The sequence below is a fragment of the Herpailurus yagouaroundi genome, unplaced genomic scaffold (genome assembly GCF_014898765.1).
Source record: "Herpailurus yagouaroundi ecotype Mexico unplaced genomic scaffold, PumYag 182, whole genome shotgun sequence".
NCBI lineage: Eukaryota > Metazoa > Chordata > Mammalia > Carnivora > Felidae > Herpailurus > Herpailurus yagouaroundi.
The window spans coordinates 25,623,955-25,647,938 of NW_024412413.1; the positions used below are offsets into that span (position 1 = coordinate 25,623,955).

Here is a 23,984-nt window from a genome sequence, read left to right on the forward strand (position 1 = left end):
TAATACCAGACAAAGTAGAAGATAAACAAATATAAACTATGGACCCTGCACTTTACTATTCAACTGGGGCCAAAAAAGTTGGTCCTCTGATGTAGAAAATGTCCAAATATGCTTTATTTTTAAAAATTGCAATATGTTATTCTTCAACTATATATAACAATACCTCTTAAAACTTACTGTTCCAGTGCTGGCAGATACTTTTCTTAGACCGCAGGCTCCAGTTTAAGAGCCCCACTTAGGGCGCCTGGGTGGCGCAGTCGGTTAAGCGTCCGACTTCAGCCAGGTCACCATCTCGCGGTCTGTGAGTTCGAGCCCCGCGTCAGGCTCTGGGCTGATGGCTCAGAGCCTGGAGCCTGTTTCCGATTCTGTGTCTCCCTCTCTCTCTGCCCCTCCCCCATTCATGCTCTGTCTCTCTCTGTCCCAAAAATAAATACACGTTGAAAAAAAAAAAAAAAAGAGCCCCACTTAAAAAGAGTTAAAACAAGCTCAGTATTCATAAACATCTCCATTTCAGCTCTCAAACAGAATGAACACCTGCTTTTGTCCTATGTTTCTAAGTTCTGGGCTGAAATCAGACAAAGTGAAAACTACAAATGACTCCCCAAATCATTCTTTCTCTGCTACATTCATAGCTATGAACTATCCTTCATGCTACATGTCTTAATTTTGCTGCTACCTTCCAGTTAGGACACAAGCCAATCATCTCAATGGCAGGAGAATGAAGCTTGCTGAACATGGGGACATTTTCTTATTTGGCTTCTAAACTTACTCATTCAGCAATGCCTTCAGATGGAGCTGAAAGCTGCGTACTGCTGTGTGAATGTTATTCAGTTCTCTTGACTTCTGCTGAGTCTTGGATAAACGCTGTGGTACTGACTGGTGCTGAGTTTCAAAGTACCGATAAAACTCATAGCTGCGTTTAAGCTCTTCCAAACAGGCAGAATGAGCATGAGGTAGACCTTGAGTCACATCAGATAAAATACAATGAGGCAAAAGTGCTGGAGTAAGTAAGGGCCCAGGAGGTGAATTAGCTGTAGAAAGTAATAGGGCTAACCGTCTGAAGAACTCTGAACTCTGTGCCACCCAGAGTTGAAACAAAACCTAGAAAGAAAACGGGACTACATCAATAAAAAAAACTGATCAAAATTCAAAACAAACCAATAATTTGTTTATCTTAACTTCTGGTTAAATTTCTCACTTTATCCTAAGTAATGAATACAGACGGCTGAGCTTGAACTAACCCTCAAGACTGGCTGAGAATGTTTGATCAAATTATGTAGTCATGGCATGTGGGAACTTCTAATACCAATATAGCATGTAATACCAGTATATATTTTAGAACAGTTCTAACCCAGAAAAGTAGTGTTGATAATGAGATACATCTATTGTAAATGAATATTCCTTGATGAATTATTTACAAATTTGACACAAAGTAGGAAAGAAGACAGTAGGAATAATGGACCTGTAGAAGTCCAAAGAAATGAGTCAGTGATACATCCAGAGTTTAGGATTCAAAATTATACCATTATTTTGGCTTAGAAAATAGGTAAGAAATAACATAGGAGTGCATGGGTACCTCAGCCGGTTAAGCGTCTGACTTCAGCTCAGGTATTAATCTCAGTTTCTGAGTTTGAAGCCTGCACTGGGTGAGCTCAAGCCCCGCTTCAGGTGAGCCTCACTTCTCTTTCTCTCTCCCTGCCCCTTGTGGGATTCTCTCTGCCGCTTTTCTCTGCCCCTTGCTCACTTGTGCCCTCTTTATCCCTCTCTCAAAAAGCCAAAAATAAAAATAAAATTACTACTGAAATCTTACCACACACACTGTTTTTCTAACTTGCTTTATTTTGTTTCTTCCATCATACAATTTTTCGACTACTAATCCCAAGGAATTTACCAATCTCCTGTTACTTAGCTTTTAATTTGTTTCCAATATTTGCTGTTGTAGTAATATCATGGACATATTTCGAGTATATTCTGATTACTTATCTTTAAGCTTAAGATTACTGAAGAATACAGTATCTTTCCGAAGATTGGTATTTATTAACTGCTAAAGTGAGCCAATCTATACTTTTATTAATAGTGTGTGACTACTGATCTTCACAGATAATGAATATTATCAACTTTCAATAACCTTGGCAAAATGTCTACTTATTACTAACGAGATTGAATTGGCTTTTTTTTTTTTTTTAGAGAGAGCGAGTGAGTGAGCGAGCAAGAGCATGTATGAGTGGCGGAGAGGGGCAGAGGGAGAAGAGAGAATCTTAAGCAGGCTCCATGCTCAGCGCAGAGCCTGACACAGGGCTCAAATCCCGCAACCCTACGGTCACGACCTGAGCCAAAGTCAAGAGTCAGACGCCCAACTGACTGAGCCATCCAGACACTCTGAAACTGAATTGGCCACTTCTAGTTCTTCCTTTGTGAAACCAGTTCATGCACCACCTATCTTGTCTAGATTTAACATAACTTAGTGCTCTTTATATAGAAAGAATTCCATCTACCTTTGTTAAAAATCATTGCAATTTTTTTCATTTAGAAGCTTAATTCTTATATAGTCAAATATATCCTTTTATGTAGATTTTCCAAGGGAAGATACAGATCTTATATGCTGTTTACCCATGTTTGTTAAAACAAGTAGTCATAAAGTCACTCATGCTGGTTTTCTATTAATGTAAACTTACTATCTATAAACTCTGATTTAAGGCAAGATATGCTTACAGTAAGAATTTTAAGTATTTTGATATCAGAATATAAGGATCTCCTCATTCAATCTTTATGATGCTCTCAACTTTTAAAGACAGCATCACATACATCAGGAAGGCTATTATGATGACGGTTCAGCAAGGGACCGGTGTCCCATTTACATTCAGATAGCACAGGCACAATCGGAGTGCAACTATCTTTTCTTCAGCCCTTTCCACAGGCAGAGTACCTTCAAAGCAGGAAGGCTGAAGCCATCTGTAAGGTCATGTGCTTCCTCTTCTGAAATCTGCTCTTCACTAAGGCCCAGGCCCAGCTCCTTAAAAGGCACCACACAGATGTAGTTGGTTACATTGTCACTCTCAGAGTTCAGGGGGTAGGTTAAATTAAGTTAAGGCCTTTTCATTTAAAGTATAAAGGGTACAGTCATATCATCCCAAATTACCTTTACTCATCTTATTCTGAACTTTGACTGGAGGTGATTAATATCCATTAAAAAAAAAAGAAACCAATCTTAAAATCTACTATATTAACAAACCTCAGGTATCTTACTACTAGTATACATGTGAATAAAATACCTTCATCTCTAAACAGTTAAAAGTTCAACTCTTTACAAGTGCTAACATGCTAACTTAGTTATTTTTGACAAGTACCTTTGGAAACTGTATTGTGTACTTCGCTGTATCGTGGCTCAGGCCCTTTCTACACTACAGTACATACTTTTCTCTTCTTCCCAGTGCACAGGCTGCAGAACACCATTAGCACTAAGCCTGTTCTATCTAGGTTGTCCCACTCAGACTACTGGCCTGTTTCCTCTTTCTCATGGGTATCTATCAGCTTAATATGTGATTTTTTCCGCCTTCAACAGTTTTTATAAAGAATATATCCATACAATTCCTTGGGGTGCCTGGGTGGCTCAGTCGGTTAAGCGTCCGACTTCGGCTCAGGTCATGATCTCACGGTCTGTGAATTCGAGCCCTGCGTCGGGCTCTGTGCTGACAGCTCAGAGCCTGGAGCCCATTTCAGATTCTGTGTCTCCCTCTCTCTCTGCCCCTCCCCTGTTCATGCTCTGTCTCTCTCTGTCTCAAAAATAAATAAACATTAAAAAAAAATAAAAAAAAAAAGAATATATCCATACAATTCCTAATACTGAACTATTTTTATATTTCCAGCATACTCTTATTTGATCATATAATATCTTAATATAGTGCTATCGCAAATATATAAATATTTCACTTAAATATTTTGTATCTCCATCTGTGAGATTGGTCTAGTTTTTTATTCTTTATAATACATGTTTTGGTATTGCAATTACAGAATCTTCATAAATAAAATGAGGTAGTAGAGGCTTCCTAACCTTTCCTATGGTCTGAAATAGTTTTTTAAAAAAACTATAAAACCATCTGAACCTGGTAGTTAAAATTTCCTTTATTCATTTAATTTTTAAACATGTAATATATTCACAGGATTGAAAATTCATAAGGTATAAAAAAATTCATAAGGTATTAAGGGGCACCGTAAAAACTGCTTCCTACCCCTGTCCCTTAGCTACCTCATTCCCCTAGCTAAAGGCACAGACGATAACTGTGATTAGTATCTCTCAAGATAACCTGTGTGTCTCTCTTTTTTTTTTAAGTTTATTTTGAGAGAGAGAGAGAGAGCGAAAGAGAGCGAAAGAGAGCACGAGCAGGGGAGGAGCAGAAAGAGAGAGGGGAGACAGAGAATCCCAAGAGGGCTCTGTACTGTCAGCGTGGAACTGGATGCTGGGCTTGACCTCGCAAACCACAAGATCATGATCTGAGCCGAAACCAAGAGTTGGACACTTAACCAGCTGAGATACCTAGGTGCCCCTTCTTGTGCACCTTTCAAGATACTTTATGCATGCATAAAAGCAAATCCAAATATAAATATGTATGTGGATATATACACATACACATATTCCCTCATATGTATTTATAATCTCCCATATATACAAACAGTCTCATATATATGTGTATGTGTGTATACACACACACTTTTACGCGTAATCGAAGGGTAGCATGAACAATGCTGTGCACTTCATTCTTTTTTTCAACAATTTGGATATCATTCCATAGTAGTGCATCAAGAACTTTATCACTTTTCTATACCTGCAAATTTTCCATTGTTTACATAAAATCAGGTGTTTTCCTTCTTTCTTTCTTAGTAAGTTTATTTGAGAGAGAGAAAGAGAGAGACAGGGAGAGAGAGAATGCATGGGGGAGGGGCAGAGAGCGAGGGGGACAGAGGATCTGAAGTGGGCTCTGTGCTGACAGCAGAGAGCACCATGTGGGGCTCAAACTCATGAACCATAAGATCATGACCTGAGCTGAAGTCAAACTTAACCCACTGAGCCACCCAGGTGCTCCCAGGTGTTTTCTTTTTTAAAAGTTGCTGCCACAAAGTTGTATATACAATCTCCTTATAGTTATTTTAATTTCTTCCATATCTATGGTTATAGCTCTGTTACTAATTTTGTATATTTGTACTCTTTTTACTTTGACCAGACATGTGAGGGTTTATACTGTTTGGTCTTTTTGAAGAAATAGTTGGTGGATTCTTTTTTATTTTGATTCCTTAAGGTTTCTTGTGTGGTAAATATGTTCTGGTTCCTGCCTACCTCTGAATGTCACCTAATGCCCCAACTCCCAATTTACTGTGCTCCAGACATGATGGCCTTTTTGCTGTCCTCCAGTCCTGCTAAAATAACTCCTGTCACAAGATCTTTATACTCACTGGTCCGTCAAACTGGAACATGATCTTTCTCCTCATTACAATCTCATTTTATTTTATTTATTTATTTTAATTTTTTTGTGTTTATTTATTTTGAGACAGACAGAGACAGAGTGGGTGGGGGAGGGGCAGAGAGAGAGGGAGACAGAGAATCCCAAGTAGGCTCTGCATGGTCAGCGCAGAGCCTGATGTGGGGCTCGAACCCATAAAACTGTGAGATCATGACCTGAGCCGAAATTAAGAGTCAGACACTTAACCGACTGAGCCACCCAGGCACCCCATAAATCTCATTTTAAATGTCAACTCCTGGGGCGCCTGGGTGGCACAGTCAGTTAAGCGCCCGACTTCAGCCAGGTCACGATCTCGCGGTCCGTGAGTTCGAGCCCCGCGTCGGGCTCTGGGCTGAGGGCTCAGAGCCTGGAGCCTGTTTCCGATTCTGTGTCTCCCTCTCTCTCTGCCCCTCGCCCGTTCATGCTCTGTCTCTCTCTGTCCCAAAAATAAATAAACGTTGGAAAAAAAAAATTAAAAAAAAAAAAATAAAAAAAAAATGTCAACTCTTTGGGAAGGCCTTCCCCTATCATCCAATCAAAAGCAGTAACTCACCAATCACTCTATCCTATTCTGCTGGGTTTTTATACAACAGATATGTGAAAATCTCACTTTTTTATTCATTACCTCAACCACAAGAAGGTAAGAGTCATGAGTACAATGATCTTGTTTGTCAAGCTAGAAGTATTCTGAGGCAGGGACCGTGTCTATTACGTGAACCATCATATATCTAGTGACTAGCATATTGCTTGGCACCGAGTTTATTCTCAATACTTGCTGAATGAGTAACTACTTGAAGTTCACATGCCATACTACCATACCCCTATTTTTTTCCCCTATCTTTGCTTCATTATACTTGAATGCAGACTTTTATTATCCTCAAAGTTAACTCCTTGAAAGCATTCTCTGACCCCTTAGGCCAAGTAATTGTCCTACTATGTTGGAAGGTACCCTGGGCACTTCTAGTGTATTATGAATTCCAGTTAATCTATTGAGTATACTCAAAAGTCTAGCACATAGCAGATGGGTATTCAGGCAGCATGGGAATTGAATGGACAAGTTCATGACTAAAAATAAAATGCTTTTAATTTCCAAAGAAGTCATACAGTTAAAAGAGTATATATATACACACACACACACACATATAGAAAAGGTTTTAAGTCATAAGACCTATAGGACTTATGACTTAAGTCCTATTAAGGACACTTAATAAGTCCTATTAAGACACAACTTCACCTCTCACTAGTCGTGTAACACCAAGCAAATCACACAAAATGGAGATTTTATTTAGTTTTTTCATAAAATGGAGATAAGATCTAGCTGGAAAGGTATATACAAAGACATAATAAAGCACTCTGTAAACGTTAAAGCATATTTATCCATGCTACAGTACCCCAAATACTGAAGGTACAAAGAAGTATTTTTGTACTCTATTTACTCACAATTTAACTTATCTATGAATCTTAACTGAAATAAAGATCCTACACACCTTTATTTACTGATTAACAGAACTAATTTCCTGATTTAGTAAATGTAAGTGACTGACTTATTGTCATGCAGTCTGAGTGTTTATTATACACCAGGCACTGTCTAAGCACTTTATATGCACTAACTTATTTGATGTCAACAAAACCAAAGGAAGAGTATGTTGTTACTGCCATTTTTAAAATGAATAACGCAAGGTACAGAAAGTTAAGAAACTTGCTTAAGGTCACCTAGGCAGTAATTGATAGAGCCAAAATTTAAACTTAGCCAATCTGACTTGAGAGCCTCTGTTTCTTCAAAGGGGAAGGATTTCCTGTTACCAGTTTATTTCCATGTCATGACGCAAATTTGTGTGTCCAGTAACTCTTAAAAATGTCAGACCTAGCAAAGCCAGGTTCTTCTGACTTTATTCTTTGGACCAGTAGAGGGAGGGCCTTCAAGTTTTTCCTCAGTTAAAACTGAAGCCACACGAGAACAGAAAACCTTTTTTCCTGTCTGTTATTGTTATTCTCCCTAGACTGCATTTCCAGTTTTAAAATAGAAGTGATGATGGAAATTAGCTCCAAAATAGGCAATCTCAGTTCACACTTAACTTTTACAGGATGCAGCTATACTATCTATACATTCAGGACTCTGGAAGCATATTTATTCTTACATGAAGACAGAAAAGGATATTTTTTCAGCATATATAGGGTAGCGAGCCTTGCTGCTTGAAAGTTGGCTCTTACAGTTCTGTAGACAGCTTTCCGAAGACCGAGGAGATGCTGACTGGGATGCTGTCCAGCTTTATTAAATGGGCAAGCAGCACTGACCCTGTCAAGCAAACTTGAAAAGTAAAATGTGATACAACTGTACAGGTGTCCTAAAGTTTTTGTTTTCTAAATCCCCAATTCTATTCAACTTAGAAAAAACCCTTTTTCATGGTTTTTATTAGAAAAAGACTGTAAATATCCCAGCTCAGGTCTCATAAATAGCCATTTCCCTGATACATGTATAGCCCCCCTCCAAAAAAGACAAATGAAAAATCAAAATCTCAAAGAGTAAAGGCTTCTTCTGATACGGGAAACAATATATTGTAGTCAAAATATGGTAGAAATGTAGAATACTTAGGTAAGACATTGCAACTTTTTGATATAGACACTCTACCTGGTAAAATATACTAAAGTGGTACTGCTTTACATTTAGTTTTTAAAACCTGTATCTACAGTAAGTATGAAAATTTTTACATTCTTAATATGCATTTACATATGTTCATCACTCATATTTTTGGTCACTTGTACAGAACAATGAAATACTGTATAGAAATACATTCTGTACATTCATAAAAGTAGGGTAAAATGACTTACCCACCTGCTGCCACTGGCACTTACCTACTCAAAATGAAGTAGGGGACGCAGAGAGATAACAGGACCAGTGGCCAACAGGGGAATGCAAGTAGAAAGGCAAAGGAAGGGTTACTAGGCAGTAGCATAGCTACTCTCCAAACTATTCAAGAGGAAGCACATTTCATAGTACTTTCCAAAAGATAAATGGGGAGTACCTATTTGCAACAATGATGTATAATATATCATGCTTTGATAAATGAAATATAGAATGATTTCATATTACATAGCTATTGGATAATAGTTTTTCCACCTAACCAGTAACCTCTCCCAATAGCAATACAAATATTGGAATTTATAAATTTCTTACAACATAACCACAAATTTGCAAAACAAGATATCTAAATCAAAACTTTTAAAATGTTAACCAAACCATAATGTATTCAGACATTAAAAATCTATAAAAAACAACAACAACAGAGGACAATGACTGATAGGCTTAATTTAAAATAAGGGAATGAGGCAAAGAATGGTTAAATTCTTCGCTAGAGAGGACAAATTAAGGCAGAACAACACAGCACATGTTTTCAATATATGGAACTCTTGTGTGCGCTCCATTTTACTAATAAATCAGTTTTAAAGATGAACATATTTCTAAAAAAGTTATGATTCAAGATTTATTGTTACTTGTAATTTTTCTCAGTCCATTATCCAGTTAGATGGAGACAAGTCAAACAATTTTTTCCAACATTTCTTTTGCCTGACTGCATGTCAATGGATAGGAATCATAATCCGGATGTAAGTCATGTGTAGCTGGCCCATTTTAGCTCTTCGTGACAATTCTAGACATAATTTTTAATGTAAGTTGGAAAATGACAAAAAGCACAGAATCCTCTTTATGTGCCTAAGCATTAGTTGGACACATAGCCATTTAGCTTAACCAGTCTGCTCAGTGAAATACTGTACAAATCAAGAATGAAAAGGAGCTATTACTTAGCATTGTTTTCAACTTTTAAAATCTAATGCTCAAACAACTTAATATTTGTTATGCTCTATCAACAAATAGACTTTATAATAGAAGGACAAATATTAACAGACACGGAGAACTATTACATTTTGAAAGAAGCAGAAAAAAAAAGTTACAAAATCTCTCTCCTGTTTTGGGATTGTTTAAACACTGTTCTAAAACACAACAGAGTAAAGAATGAGTGACTACTAGAGATTCTTTCGCTTTACTGTTTTATTTTCCAGATACGGCTTTTCTGTCAGGACAGTTTAAGTGCTATTCTAGAGCACAGCAGAGTGAAGAACGAGATTACTACCCAAGGTTCTTCTGCTCTCCCTTTTCGTGATTTGGCAGATATAAGTAATTAAGAGTAATAATCATTCTTCATCATATACTTACTTTCTCCCACCTACAGACTGGAAAGGTTATGTAAGTTAAATAAATGATTAAACATACTATAGTACTACTGTCATTTGTTAGTGTTCAGCAGGCAGCCTAGCAAACTGGAAACAAGCTCTAGAGTCAGATGGAATGGACTTGAACGTTTGTTCTACCATATGTAATTGTATGCTTTTAGTTGTATACAGAATTACCTAGCAGAGTATTTGGACCATAATTCGTGCTCAATAAACATTAACTATCCTTTTAATAACAGAATAAATATCCTATATCTTAATATTTAATTAAGACTGGACTACAGTGGAGAGTATTTAAGTTCCTGTGGGAATGTGAATATTTGTTTGATATACTGAGAGTATCAGTGCCATAATATCTGCTAACATTTACCTAAAGAATATTATTAATGCATGGCAACATTTTTCAAAATGAATTCAAGTCAGATACATCTATCATTTAAACTGAGGAAAGAGAATGTCTGGGACAAAGGAAACAAACATTTGTTGGGTAATTTTGCATGCCAGCTTCAATATTTGGCTCTTTTTGTATATTAACTCATAAGAAATCACATAACACAAATAATTATGATTCTCTAAGCTCTTTGGTTTCTCAAAGTAGATAAGCAGAATCATACTACATATTAAATCTAGCATATAATGTATTCATTCCTTCACAGTTAACAGACTTTAATAAGTGCTAAAGAAAAAACTTACTTTTTTTCTGTAAATGCAACACAGAAATGAAAATAGGTAATAAATACTCTAATTTAACTATGTAGTAGAAAAGAATTATTTAAAAAATAAAATGAAATATGAACTCACAGTGTAAATCCTCTGGAAATGACTTCAGTTTCTTGAATGAGACGTAAAGCTTTTCTCACAAGGTTAGTAAAAGCTCGGCTATTTGTTGCCGTATCTTCTAAACAGACAATGTATTTTTTTAGAGTTACTTGTAGTTTGGCTGTCCTCCAGAATCTCAAAGCTCTTATAATCAGATAAACAAACAGGATCACTCCCCATATCAGCCAGGAAGATACAATCCACCAAGTGGGAAGCATAATGAGCAAACTAATGAAGGCAAACAGCACTGAGACATCCCTATAACACAGAAACCAAGAAACATGATACCCATCAGATTAGAGAAGGATGTGTTACTTTAGTCCATAATTCAGGTTTACCAAAATAGACAAAATGCTAGTAGCTTCTTTGTAAACTATGACTTTAAAAAATAACATTTAAATAAGTAATGTGAAATAGTTTTTTAAAAATCTAGCAACTAAACAACGGTGTCTTAGGTATTAAAATCTAAGCTAATAAGTTTGTAAAGGACGTAAGAAACAGGTGTCCTCTGAAATGACTTTTTGTTTAAAGATAGGGACTCTTCTGGGGTGCCTGGGTGGCTCAGTTGGTTAAAGTGTCCAACTTTGCTCAGGTCATGATCTTGCGGTTCATGAGTTCAGGCCCCACGTCGGGCTCTGTGCTGACAGCTCAGAGCCTGGGGCCTGCTTCAGATTCTGTCTCCCTCTTTCTCTGCCCCTCCCCTACTCATGCTGTCTCTGTCTCAAAAATAAACACTAAAAAAAAAAAAAAAAAAAAAAAAAAGATATGGACTCTTCTAACCTAAAAACCAAGTACAGAGTTTAAAATCCAATTAAAAAAAAAAATTTTTTTAACGTTTATTTATTTTTGAGACAGAGAGAGACAGAGCATGAACGGGGGAGGGGCAGAGAGAGAGGGAGACACAGAATCGGAAGCAGGCTCCAGGCTCTGAGCCATCAACCCAGAGCCGGACGCGGGGCTCGAACTCACGGACCGCGAGATCGTGACCTGAGCTGAAGTCAGACGCTTAACCGACTGAGCCACCCAGGCGCCCCTAAAATCCAATTTTACAAATGTAAAAGTAAAAGTAATTGTTACTAATTTTTAACATTAAAGTACATTTTAATATTAAGATAGTATCAGTTCTTTTCCCAAAAGTCAGATTTTAATTATTTGCACAGAAACAAATATCTCAAGAAAATATAAGCATTTTTCCAATCAGAAATAATATGTACTTGAGTAATTGTTTCAAGTTATCTAATAATCATCATCATAAATCTGGAATACACATACTGCAGCTGATAATATGCACATACTTTGTACTTTTTCACTGCTTTAACTAAAGTAAAAGTATATATGAAACTTTTTAAATCTAGGCAAATTACAAGTATATAGACTAAAATTCGTCTTTTAAGCAATGAAGGCTTTGATAAAAATGTAATAAGAAAGAGGTGAATATACGGAGATGTCTCTTAGGATGTCTAAAAAAACATCAATAATACTTAAAGACAGTTATAATCAAATTATAAAGAAAGTCACATGTAAGAATGCTTCCTAATAAATATTTACCTGTTCTAATTTCCCTTGGAATCCTTTACTTTCAGGTGATATTGGTAACATCATAAAGCAAAATCTTACCCTATACTTTCATGCATGAATAATGAAGTCTAAAAGTATTTACAGGCCTCAGTGTTGCTTAATCACACCTGTGGCTAAAGCAAACTTAGAAGTTAAAGCTAGAAAATTCTTAAAACCCTTGGTTCCTTCTAGCAGCTCCTTGCATTCTTAGATTTGTAAAGGATAAGATGATGCTTTACTCCATCATGATGCTGAGTGCCTACAAATTTGGAAAACATACTTTGTTATCCCTTACAGTATGAAGCATTTGTCAATATTATAAGAAAGACACATCCAGAACACTGAGGCCAATGTTATGTAATCACCTATACAACTTGAATAGTTCAAGCAATGATTTTGTTCACTTAATAAACTCATACTTTAATAGTTCAGTTCTGTGTGTGTGTGTGTATATGTATATGTATGTATGTATGTATATATATACACACACATATATACATATCATGTATATACACATATATGTATGTATATACACGTGTGTGTGTATATATATATATAAAAAATATATATATAAAAATAAATAAATAAATAAATAAATAAATAAATAAATTATATATATATATATATAGTCCCTTTTTGGTATTCATGGCCTGGGACTTCTGTATTAGACCCAAATACTTCAAGAAAAGTTTTAGGACTGAATTGTCAGTCTATATTTCCTATGGCTTCTCAGTCAACAAAGCAAGAATTGACTGTTTACCTCCACATCCCATTCTATTTTTGATGTCTCTACAATGTGTTTATGATATAATCTATTAATTTTAAAGAAACATAAAAGAGCGAGTGGCTATGACTGCATACACACATGTGTATAGGTGTATGGGTAAGAGAGATTCTTGGGGCACATGTTATGCCTGCTTGTTGGGTTATTAAACACAGAACTAATTAGATTGAATTAAAAATATGTAATAATTGGATGTTTTTCCAGCTTCACCTTAAATAGTATTTATTTTAGAAAGGTACTTTTTTTTTTTTTAATTTTTTTTTTCAACGTTTATTTATTTATTTGGGACAGAGAGAGACAGAGCATGAACGGGGGAGGGGCAGAGAGAGGGAGACACAGAATCGGAAACAGGCTCCAGGCTCTGAGCCATCAGCCCAGAGCCTGACGCGGGGCTCGAACTCACGGACCGCGAGATCGTGACCTGGCTGAAGTCGGACGCTTAACCGACTGCGCCACCCAGGCGCCCCAGAAAGGTACTTTTTTTTTTAAACTTCTGGGTTATCATTAATTACAATGTTAAAATGTATGGAATGTTTATAATTTACAATAGAGAGCATAGTGGATTTCCTCTGCTAATACTGTATATGAAAGCAAAGGATAGATGTTTTCTGGACAGTACCAAATATTAGGGGTTGCCAGGGAGCAAAGCGTTGGAAGGTGTCCATTTTCCTGTTGTTGAGGTTGCCCTGCAGACAGGATACTGGGATCAAGTAGCTCAATCAGCTCCACATCCTCTTGTAACAGGACTTCCTGTTGCAGGATGGTATGTAGTGAGTCGAGTCGGAATCCAATATCCTTGCCATTAAAAAACCCGAAGAGAGGCATTAATACACACATAATTTTGTATGAAATGCTAAGCTCCTAATGTACTAACAAAATTTAGGGGTACTATATATATTTTCAGTATAGCCTCCAAGAAGATACAACAGTCCAATCTATCTTTAGTATTATGTATATGGGGTTTCAGTTTCACTGTAAATGTGAAACAATAAAAATTGCAATGGACATTATTGAGCCACCAGATGTGATATATAAATTTTTAATAAAGAAATGTGTAGTAACTACATATTAATAAGCCTGTCTAGTTAAGCCTAATTAATTAAATTGCTGGAACAGAGCATGGAAAGTATAATCCTGTAACATAAGATGTTGTCCCTGGATACTGTAACAATATAGCCAAAATGTAAGAATTACATCAGCAGGATCAAGGCCTTCTAAAAATGGACAAACACAACATTAAGGAATGTAATGCAAAACCTCGCTAATATGTGCATAGCACTTTATAGTTTACAAAATGCTTTCACATATACCAGCTCATTTATTCCTTCTTCTTTTCTTTCTATCCATCTATCAAGAAATATTATATATACCAGGCACCATGCTTGAGACCAAAGGCACAAAAAATGAACAAAACATACAAGGTCTCTACTCTTAAAGAGTTAACAGTTTAATGAAGAGGACTGAAAAGGAAACAGTTACAATACAATGTGCAAAGAAGTGCAATAAGGTATACCTGGGATTATGAAAATGGCACAGAAGAACCAAAAGTTGTAATGAAGTCCGAGAAAGGAAAACACGTGATGCCTGCCTGAGCTGAGTCTTAAAGCATGAACAAGAACTGACCAGATGAAAGAGTTGGAAGACGGGGATGGGAAGAGCAAAAGCCTCTCTAGAACTGCAAGTTACTGCTTTTAGCTTTCCATACAATGCATGGTAAGAAGGTGAGAGATGAGGGGGTGCCTAGCTGGCCCGGTCAGAGGAGCATGTGACTTGATCTTGGGGTTGTGAGTTCAAGCCCCAGGTTGAGTGTAGAGAGTACTTAAATAAATAAACTTCAAACAAACAAACAAACAAACAAACAAAACAAAAAGGGTGAGAGATGAAGTAGCAATGTTAAGAGTACATAGGTTAACTTTCACAGTAACCCTGTGATGTACATTTCATCCTCCTCTCCATTCTATAGAGGAGAAAACTGATGCCCAAAGAGATTAAGTAACTTCTAGAATTCTGATTTCAAATCCTAAGTCTTTGGTAGTCAATTATACTTTCCTACATATAGCCTGCTGTATGAGAAAATTTGAAGTTTTATTATGCATTACATATAAGAACAGAATGATCCTATTTTAAGAAAAATAGAACTTTTACCGGATAAGGCCTTTAGCAGTTAAAGTAAAACCAATTAGGTCCAGGGTTTGAAGGCAATGGGTTTGCTCTTCTTAGCCAGTTAATCATTCCCACACAAGAGCCTACCCTGCCCTAGCTCCTCATAATGGGAACTTAATAGGAATGCAGTGATCCATATATCCAACTATGAGAGCATGTCCTTGATTGTGGGTTATGTATCGCCACATACACTCCTTTTAGAGAAGGAGAAGAATATTTTTAATATTAGTCCCATATGGATATATTTATTAATTTTCTTTCTTTAGATAAGCTCTATGTCCAATGTGGAGCTTGAACTCATGACCCCAAGATCAAGAGTCACATGCTCTACTGACTAAGCCGGCCAGGCACCCCTTTATTGATTTTCAGTTATATAAAATAAGAACATCTTGGAACGCTGGTCTTCCTTTAGCCTGGCATTATTTTATTTTTCACCATCTACTGACACACCTTGCATGTGCCTGTGTATCACTTTTGTTTCATATTTGAACCACTGTTTCTTCTCTCTTCTTTTTCTCTTTCCTCTCCTTTTCTTTTTTCTTCCTTTCTTTCTCTCTGGTTTGTTTTGTTTTGTTTTGTTTTTTTGAGTTCTAGTTACCATACAATGCTACATTAGGTTTCAGGTGCACAATACAGTGATTTGACAACTCTATACATTATGCCATGCTCACCACAAGTGCAGCTGCCATCTGTCACCATACAGTGTTGTTACAGTTAGCATTGACTGAATTCCCTATGCTGTGTCTTTCACCCCTGTGACTTACTCATTCCATAATGGAAGCCTGAACCTCCCACTCCCCTTTGCTCATTCTGCCCATCCCTCAAACCCCACCCCTCTGGCAACCATGTTTGTTCTCTGTATTTATGGGTCTGTTTTTGTTTTGTTTCTTTTGGTTTTCAGATTCCACATATAAGTGAAATCACATGGTACTTATCTTTCTGTCTGACTTATTTCATTTAGCATAATACCCTGTAGGTCCATCCCTGTTGTTGTACATGGCAAGATCTCATTCTTCTTTTTAAGGCTGAGTAATATTCATTATCTCTCTCTCTCTCTCTCTCTATATATATATATACATATATATGTATGTCTATATCTATATCTATAATTTCTTCTTTATCCATTCATCTATTGATGGATACTTAGGTTGCTTCCGTATCTTGGCTATTGTAAATAATGCAGCAATAAACATAGAGGTGCATTTATCTTTTTAAATTAGTGTTTTTGTTTTCTTTGCGTAAATAACCATTAGTGAAACTACTGGATTGTGTGGTATTTCTGTTTTTAATTTTTTGAGGAACTTTCATATTGTTTTTCACAGTGGCTACACCAATTTACATTCCCACCAACAGTACTGAAAGTTCTTTTTTCTCTACATCCTTGTCAACATTTGTTATTTCTTGTCTTTTTGATATCAGCCATTCTGACAGGTGTAAGGTGACATCTCATTATGGCTTTGATTTGCATTTCCCTGATGATTAGGGATGTTGCACATCTTTCCATGTGTCTCTTCACTCTTCTTAGAATCATGATTTTAAGCTTAGGAACCAATTAATTGACATTCCACCCCACTTTCACAAAGAGAAGAGCACAATTCACTTTATACTACTGTTAGGGAAGGGGTGGAAACGAGGAGGGCAAAAGGAGGAGCATGGCAGCTTTTCAAGTAATCTTTGAAATAAATCCTCACACACTGGCCTTATTATCTGATTTGGATTTCACACACACAGAGAGATATTAAAACATTAAGTATTAAAAATCAAGTTTTTGCTATAAAAGCTTTAAATCCTACCTTTTATGAGACCTCAATGTACCTACATTTGGGTAAGTTTAAAGAAGCCTAACTAAAGGAAGGCTAAGGCTCACAAAGAGAGGGAAAGCTATTAACACAGAATGGGAGCTTTCCTTCTTCATAGCCCCTTGTACAGATATGCTGCTTAATCAGGTACACTTTCTTTAACACCATCCTTAGCATCAGAACTGTTTGCAAAACTGGGATAATGTTTCCCCAAAACCATTGTGCTTTGAGGCAGTACTAGTAGCTTTAGGAATATGTGATTCAAGAATGTGACAAACTACCTATAATTACCTATAAATACAAATGAACCTGAAAGGGACCAAGACACTCTAAATAATTAAAGCAGTATTATCTAGTGACTAGACTGTCTCTACAAAGGAAGAACTTGAACTATATTCTGATCACAGTAGCTATAAAATTAAATCAGATTACACTGAGGAATTACGTTTTTTCTTAAGGATAAATTATAAAATTGTATATTACTCTTTAATTATAAAAATGAGAACTGCAGGGGCACCTGGGTGGCTCAGTTAAGTGTCCAACTTTGGCTCAGGCCATGATCTCATGGCTCATGAGTTCGAGCCCCACATCAGGCTCTGTGCTGACAGCTCAGAGCCTGAAGCCTCTTCAGATTCTGTGTCTCCCTCTCTCTCTGCCCCTCCCCTGCTCGTGCTCTGTCTCTCTTTCTCTCAAAAATAAATAAACATTAAAAAAAAAATGAGGGGCGCCTGGGTGGCGCAGTCGGTTAAGCGTCCGACTTCAGCCAGGTCACGATCTCGCAGTCCGTGGGTTCGAGCCCCGCATCGGGCTCTGGGCTGATGGCTCAGAGCCTGGAGCCTGTTTCGGATTCTGTGTCTCCCTCTCTCTCTGCCCCTCCCCCGTTCATGCTCTGTCTCTCTCTGTCCCAAAAATAAAAAAAAAAAACGTTGAAAAAAAAAAATGAGAACTGCAGAAAATAGGGAAACTGTTGCAATATGCCAATCAAACTAGTGGGAAAATAGACACCTGCTATATTAAGAAACATCTCACAACAGCCTTATTTGGACCGAGGTCCAAGTGTCAAACAAGCGAAGAAATTTAAAAGCTACTAATACTGATTGACTAGATATTAGATTATCATCTTTATGGTCGGATGCTCTGTGCTGTGGGGAAGTGCACTAGGTGAACTTTGGCTCACCCTTAACAAGTTTGAGTGCTGAGACCTAGTTAGTACCTAGGTTTATATCCTGGTTCCATATCTTAAGTTATTAACTTCTCTGCTCCAGTTTCCTCATCTGCAAAATGAGGTTAAGAATAGTACCTACTTCAGTAGTACCTACTATGAAAATTAAATAAGTCAATATTTGTACAATAATATAGTGTCTGATGCATAGTAAGTACTGGTGCAAATTAAGTACTATGTAAGTCTTAGCTGTTAATGTTGTTAGTACACATGAAATAATTAAAACATAATAAAGAAAAGCACCATAATACAATATATAAACTTAAAACATAGCCGATAATTGTTACTATAGTGTTGAAGAAAATAAGAGATCCAATAGACTGAAGTTTGCGGGAAAGGCCTTAAGGAAGAGCTAGGACTGCTTACTGAACAGACTACAGTAATAGAGGAAAAACGGAAAGGGTTCTACCATAGTATAATAGCACAAACACAGACATGCAGAACAGGTATGGAATAAAAGAAAAGGAAGACTGGGTTGGGTGATGAACAAATTGGTGGGTAAGGCTGGAAAGGTAGTTTGGGGCCAAATTTTGCAGACTCTTTGATGCTAACATGATGAACTGGACTTGATTCAATGGGTAATGGTGATATTTTAAGGATCTAAACAGGAAAATGTATGAGACGGTAACTCAGTAAGATTTCTGCCTGTATGGAATGAAAGGGTATGAGAAGCACAGCTAAAAAAGAATAGACAGATTTCTGTTTTTACCCCTAGGCATGGAGAAGGGAATTATGGATGTGTCAATATATTTCAACGATCTTCTATACTTTTTAATACATTGTTCTGTTTCATAGAGCTGATGAGGATCAAATGAGGTAACATGTGTGAAAGCACTTTACAGGCTAAAAAGTGCTTCAAAAGTACTAATACCATTACCGTTATAGTTGTTATAAATGAACTTTTTAAAAATCTTTAAGAAGTACTTTAATAAAAAGGAAAAGGTTCAGATATCATGGAGCAACTGTCAGTATTTTAATAAAAGGAAAAAGGGACTGGTTCAATATCTGTATAGCTAATAAAATTTTAAGTATGTCTGACAAAGGGAAGAGTCAAGCATCTCATGCCAGAAGCCAACGGGGTAATTCCTCGTTCCATTACTATTAAATGATTTCTTTGGTAAGTACTTCCTATAGTTCTCTATAATGTAGGCACAAAAGGGATGCATACAAGTGTTGGCACTTTACAGTGAAACATGTGGCCAGTGACAAAGAACCAAGAATGAAAAGATCAGGACTATGCACACTATGATTAAACCACAGAAAAATGTATATGGATCCGTATACCTTACCACAATCCTAGTATCACTGAAGAATGAGGATGGCTCCACCTGGATAGAGATGATATTCTACGTAGGTGACAAGACACTTCATTGACCTTCTCAACATACCTACAAAGATGAAACCCTGAACAGAGAACTTGCCCATTTGGATTGCTAAAAAAGTAATTTTAGTCAGTCAAGGCATAATAACACTCAAGCCAGTGAGGTACTATGTTATAATGAAGAACCTGGGCTTGGAAACAGGAGACCTGAATTCAAATTCTAACTCTATCAATTTCTAGCTGAACATTCTTGAACAACTCACTAAGTATTCTTAAACCAAACTGAACTATCTGAATCTCAGACATTTGGAAATCTTACCACTTCCAAATGGCAAAATGCACTAAACTTTACAGTACTTGAAGTAGCAAATCAAAATGTGAAAGCACTTTGTAAACATCTTCTTACAAATGGTAATTTACAAGAATGATAATTATCATCTTAAGGTCACAGGCCAGCAGAAGATCCTGAAATCTGCCTACCCATACTTGATCGCTCCTTAGGAGAACCATGAGAACTTCGTTACTTCAATTTTTTAGCTATACTACCTGGATTTTGCCTTGCTTAAGGTGTACAAAGTTGAAGCATTCCCTCTTGGGTGGGGGGGTGTCACAGGTCAAATACCAGATATACTACAGCAGAGAGCAGGAAGAAAAAAAAGCAAGCCTCACAGGAATCAGAGAGACTCTCAATGGTCACAATTCCAAGTCTCTGGGAAATTCTGTGATTATTGGTCTTGGGAGACTAAAGTTTACATATTAAGTTGTCAGGGAATGATAGATTAATGATAAATAAATTAGGGGGGGAACCACTTTGATTTTGCCCAAACTCTAATCATAGACTATGGCATAAAGATACAGACAGTCAATAAGAAAAAAAAAAAAAAAGAAAAGAAAAAAAGGATACAGTCAAGCTCCTAATGAAAAAAAAGAAGGTCCCACTAATTGATATACTCTCTTCCTTAATGAGAGGAATATTTGTCAATGGAGGAAGATGGCAGCAGGAAATTAGTAATCTAACAAATAAGGTTTCAATAACAACTAGAATATTCTATTCTAAATGGCTAATAACCTCTTAGAAGAGCTATGAAATAATACTAAACAGTCCAAATTCAAGATCCACAGTTATTGAAGAATTTCTTTTTTTTTTTTTTAGGTGATACAAACACACTTTATTTAAACACTTTATGAAGCAGGCAGTCTCCTTTCAGAGAACTTCTCAGAATTTAGAATCAATCACTGCCCAAATCAGTAGCAAAACAAATTCTGATTCATCGTATTGTCATTAATAAACTGGAGTCCTGAAAACTGACTAAAAGAAATAGAGCAAACACTTACCAACTTGTGAAGTAAGTCATCTTTCTTATTGTACTGAGAAAAAATCCAACTTTTGATGGTTTCAGCCACTTTTAACAGGATGCTTCGCTGAAGGAGATTAATGAGATTGTACAGGATACATTAAACCACACCCACACAGCAGAAAAACTGCAAATAACTTACTTCTAATTAACCAAAATTTTTATTAGAAAAAGGGAGGAAAAAAATCATCTTGGTTATATCCTTTGTCAGTATGTCTCAGGCTCCTTAATAGTTCCCAGATTTACTTGCACATCAGAATCACCTAGAGATTTTAGTTAGAAACATATTCTTGGGTCCCCAAACCAAAGGTTCAGATTCATTAGGTTTGGATGAGACCTGAAAAGCAGATTTAAAAAAAAAAATTCTTATTTATTCATTTATTTGAAAAATTTTAATGTTTATTTAATTTTGAGAGAGAGACAGAGCGTGAGCAAGGGGGAGAGGAAAGGCAGACAACAAGGGAGACACGGAATCTGAAGCAGGCTCCAGGCTCTGAGCTGTCAGCACAGAGCCAGACATGGGGCTTGAACCCACAAACTGCAAGATCGTGACCTGAGCCAAAGTCAGATGCTTAACCAACTGGGCCATCTAGGTGCCCTGAACAGCAGATTTTTAAAAGAGCACTCGGAAGTTATCCTGATGCAGCTCATTTGTCTTCGGTACCCTATATACTATCTATGTCAAGATGACAGTATATATTTTAATGAAAACCACAGGGTGTTCCAAGTTCTTAAATACTAAGAACATTTTCATTCCACAATGCTAAGGCATAAAGATATTTTAATCAACTTTAGAAAAAGTGTCTCATACTGAAATAATTTTTATTATTGAACCAACCAAAAATTCAATTTACCTTAATGTTAATAGCCTATTATCTGAGTAAATGCAGTTTACATTCATTGAGTGATTGCTATATCCTGAGTACTAAAAAAGGGTCATAGGAACAAAGATAAATACATATAACTGTTATTTTCAAAAACTTAGAAGAGAAAGTAAATAATTACAAATCAATGTAAAGTCTCGGAAAGTGTGGGAAAAGATGTCGATAGGTGTTAACACTGACGCTATACCCTAACAGATGAGCAGAAATTTTAACAAAGGAGGGAGAACATTCTGGGCAAGGGAACAGAATGAGTAAAGGGGACAGCCATGTAACCACTTGCCATGGTCATGGTGGCATAGTCTGGGCTATGACCCAAGGGAAGAAGGGAATAGTAATGAACACTGAGAGGGTTTTTAAAGAACTTTGGTCTTATATGCCATAATAGTTTAGACTTTATACTGTAGGCTATGAGGAGCACCTTGCATAAGATTTTTATGCAAGGATATGAAACAATAAATATCAGCATTTTAGAAAAATAACTGGCTACAGCACAGAGATGGTACTAGGAGGAAATAATTGTAGCCAAGAAGTATCATTAGAAGGATATTTAATAGTCCAGCTAAACAATGATAAAGGCCTAAAGCAGGGTAACAAAAAATGGTAGTGAATACGGGTTGGATTTTAGAGACATAAGAAGTTGACTTATCATTTAGTGACCAAATTAATGTGGGAGTGATAGGAAACTTAAGATAACAGAGTGGTAATTTGGGAATATGGAAAGAATATTGTTTGTTTTGGGAGTGCTGAGTTGGAAAAAAGTTCTGTTTTACATATTCTGAATCTGAGTTTCCTGGGGTATAGGGCAGGTGAAAATGTTTGACAAGCATCCAGAACTGAGAGAAGACAGAATGCATATAAGTGGCCAATGAGGGCAAAAAGTACATGAGATCACTCAGAGAAACAGGTCAAGCAAAGAGGCCTGATGCTCAAAGTTTATGGGAGGAACGTTTAAGAATAATCACAGGAAAAGAAACTAGAAAAATATACAGAGAATAAATATTCACAGTGAGAATCCCAATATAGCTACTCAGTCAGTACTTAACAATAACATTAAAAAATAAAAGTGAAAAAAGGGTGATTAATCCTAAATATAGCTTCATCACCGTCTCATATAATAATAAAAAATCTGCTTTCAAAAGAAAATAATCGGTACTTCACTGCTTGAACAGAACTTTGGGGGCAATTCTAAAAATATATCCCCTGAGAAGGAACTAAGTAATACAACAAATCTTTCTAAAATTCAGCTGCCCCAGATTTAGAAAAACTCCATTTTAGAAAAATTTAGCTCATACAATTGAAATGTGTAATATGAAGGCTAAAGGAACTTTCTGGACATGTGGTAATTTTTTTAAATGTTTATTTTTGAGAGAGAGAGAGGAAGAGAGACAGAGCACAAGCAGGGGAGGGACAGAGAGAGAGGAAGACACAGAATCCCAAACAGGCTCCAGTATCCAAAGCCAGCTCCAGGCTCTGAGCTGTCAGCACAGAGCCCGATGAGGCGCTCGAACCCACAAGCTGTGACCTGAGCCAAAGTCGGACACTTAACCGACTGAGCCACCCAGGTGCCCCAACCTGTGGTAATTTTGAAACGCATTCTCTGGCTATGCTTTTTTTTTAATTTTTTTTTTTCAACGTTTATTTATTTTTGGGACAGAGAGAGACAGAGCATGAACGGGGGAGGGGCAGAGAGAGAGGGAGACACAGAATCGGAAACAGGCTCCAGGCTCTGAGCCATCAGGCCAGAGCCCGACGCGGGGCTCGAACTCGCGGACCGCGAGATCCTGACCTGGCTGAAGTCGGACGCTTAACCGACTGCGCCACCCAGGCGCCCCTCTGGCTATGCTTTTTACTGGTTCTTAATTTCTGAGGTATGAAATTTTCAACTCTCATTTTATTTATTTATTTATAAGTTAATAATAACATTTCTATATGTAAAAATACCTATCATAAATGAAAAGGATTAAAACCTATAAAACCCAAGTTTTTGCGTAACAACAAAAAAAGGCCAATGCCCATATCCTGGCTAAGACCATCCCTTGGCCCATTTTTTGTCTTTTGTGGCCAAGTAATCTCAAATCCAAGTCTTAATCTATAAATAACCTGTTAGCTGTATCCTTAGGTTTTGCTTTCAAAATTCTTCCCAGGAACATCCACATTTGAAAGGGTCAGGGAGAAAAAAGGGTTTAAGTGCAGAGGAATAGCAAACTGGTTCTGATCTGTGTGAGCTCTAACTCCCTAACTCCCACCCTGTAAGTGTCAGTCAAAAAAACATTTCTCCAGTATTTATTCTGCTCTGACAAATGGGACCAGCTTGGTTATCTCACATTGTAGGGATTTTTCTAAGAACAGGAGAAAAGA

At 36.9% G+C, this 23,984-nt stretch overlaps 1 protein-coding gene across 11 annotated transcripts in view; it reads right to left on the reverse strand.

The window, feature by feature from the left end:
• Window positions 1-23,984, reverse strand: part of VEZT (vezatin, adherens junctions transmembrane protein) — a 78,818-nt gene that overhangs the window by 29,526 nt on the left and 25,308 nt on the right. For 4 of the 11 annotated variants that reach the window (XM_040491179.1, XM_040491185.1, XM_040491184.1 and 1 more), the window contains exons 3-8: window positions 20,723-20,809; window positions 13,502-13,677; window positions 10,524-10,799; window positions 7,654-7,791; window positions 2,927-3,074; window positions 770-1,101 (exon numbers count right to left, since the gene is read on the reverse strand). In XM_040491179.1, the coding sequence (XP_040347113.1) occupies window positions 770-1,101; window positions 2,927-3,074; window positions 7,654-7,791; window positions 10,524-10,799; window positions 13,502-13,677; window positions 20,723-20,809 (1,157 nt within the window). Of the gene's footprint in view, window positions 1-769; window positions 1,102-2,926; window positions 3,075-7,653; window positions 7,804-10,523; window positions 10,800-13,501; window positions 13,678-19,355; window positions 19,395-20,722; window positions 20,810-23,984 lie in introns of all 11 variants that reach the window. The other 7 variants (XM_040491180.1, XM_040491176.1, XM_040491181.1 and 4 more) reach the window with 3 other exon arrangements.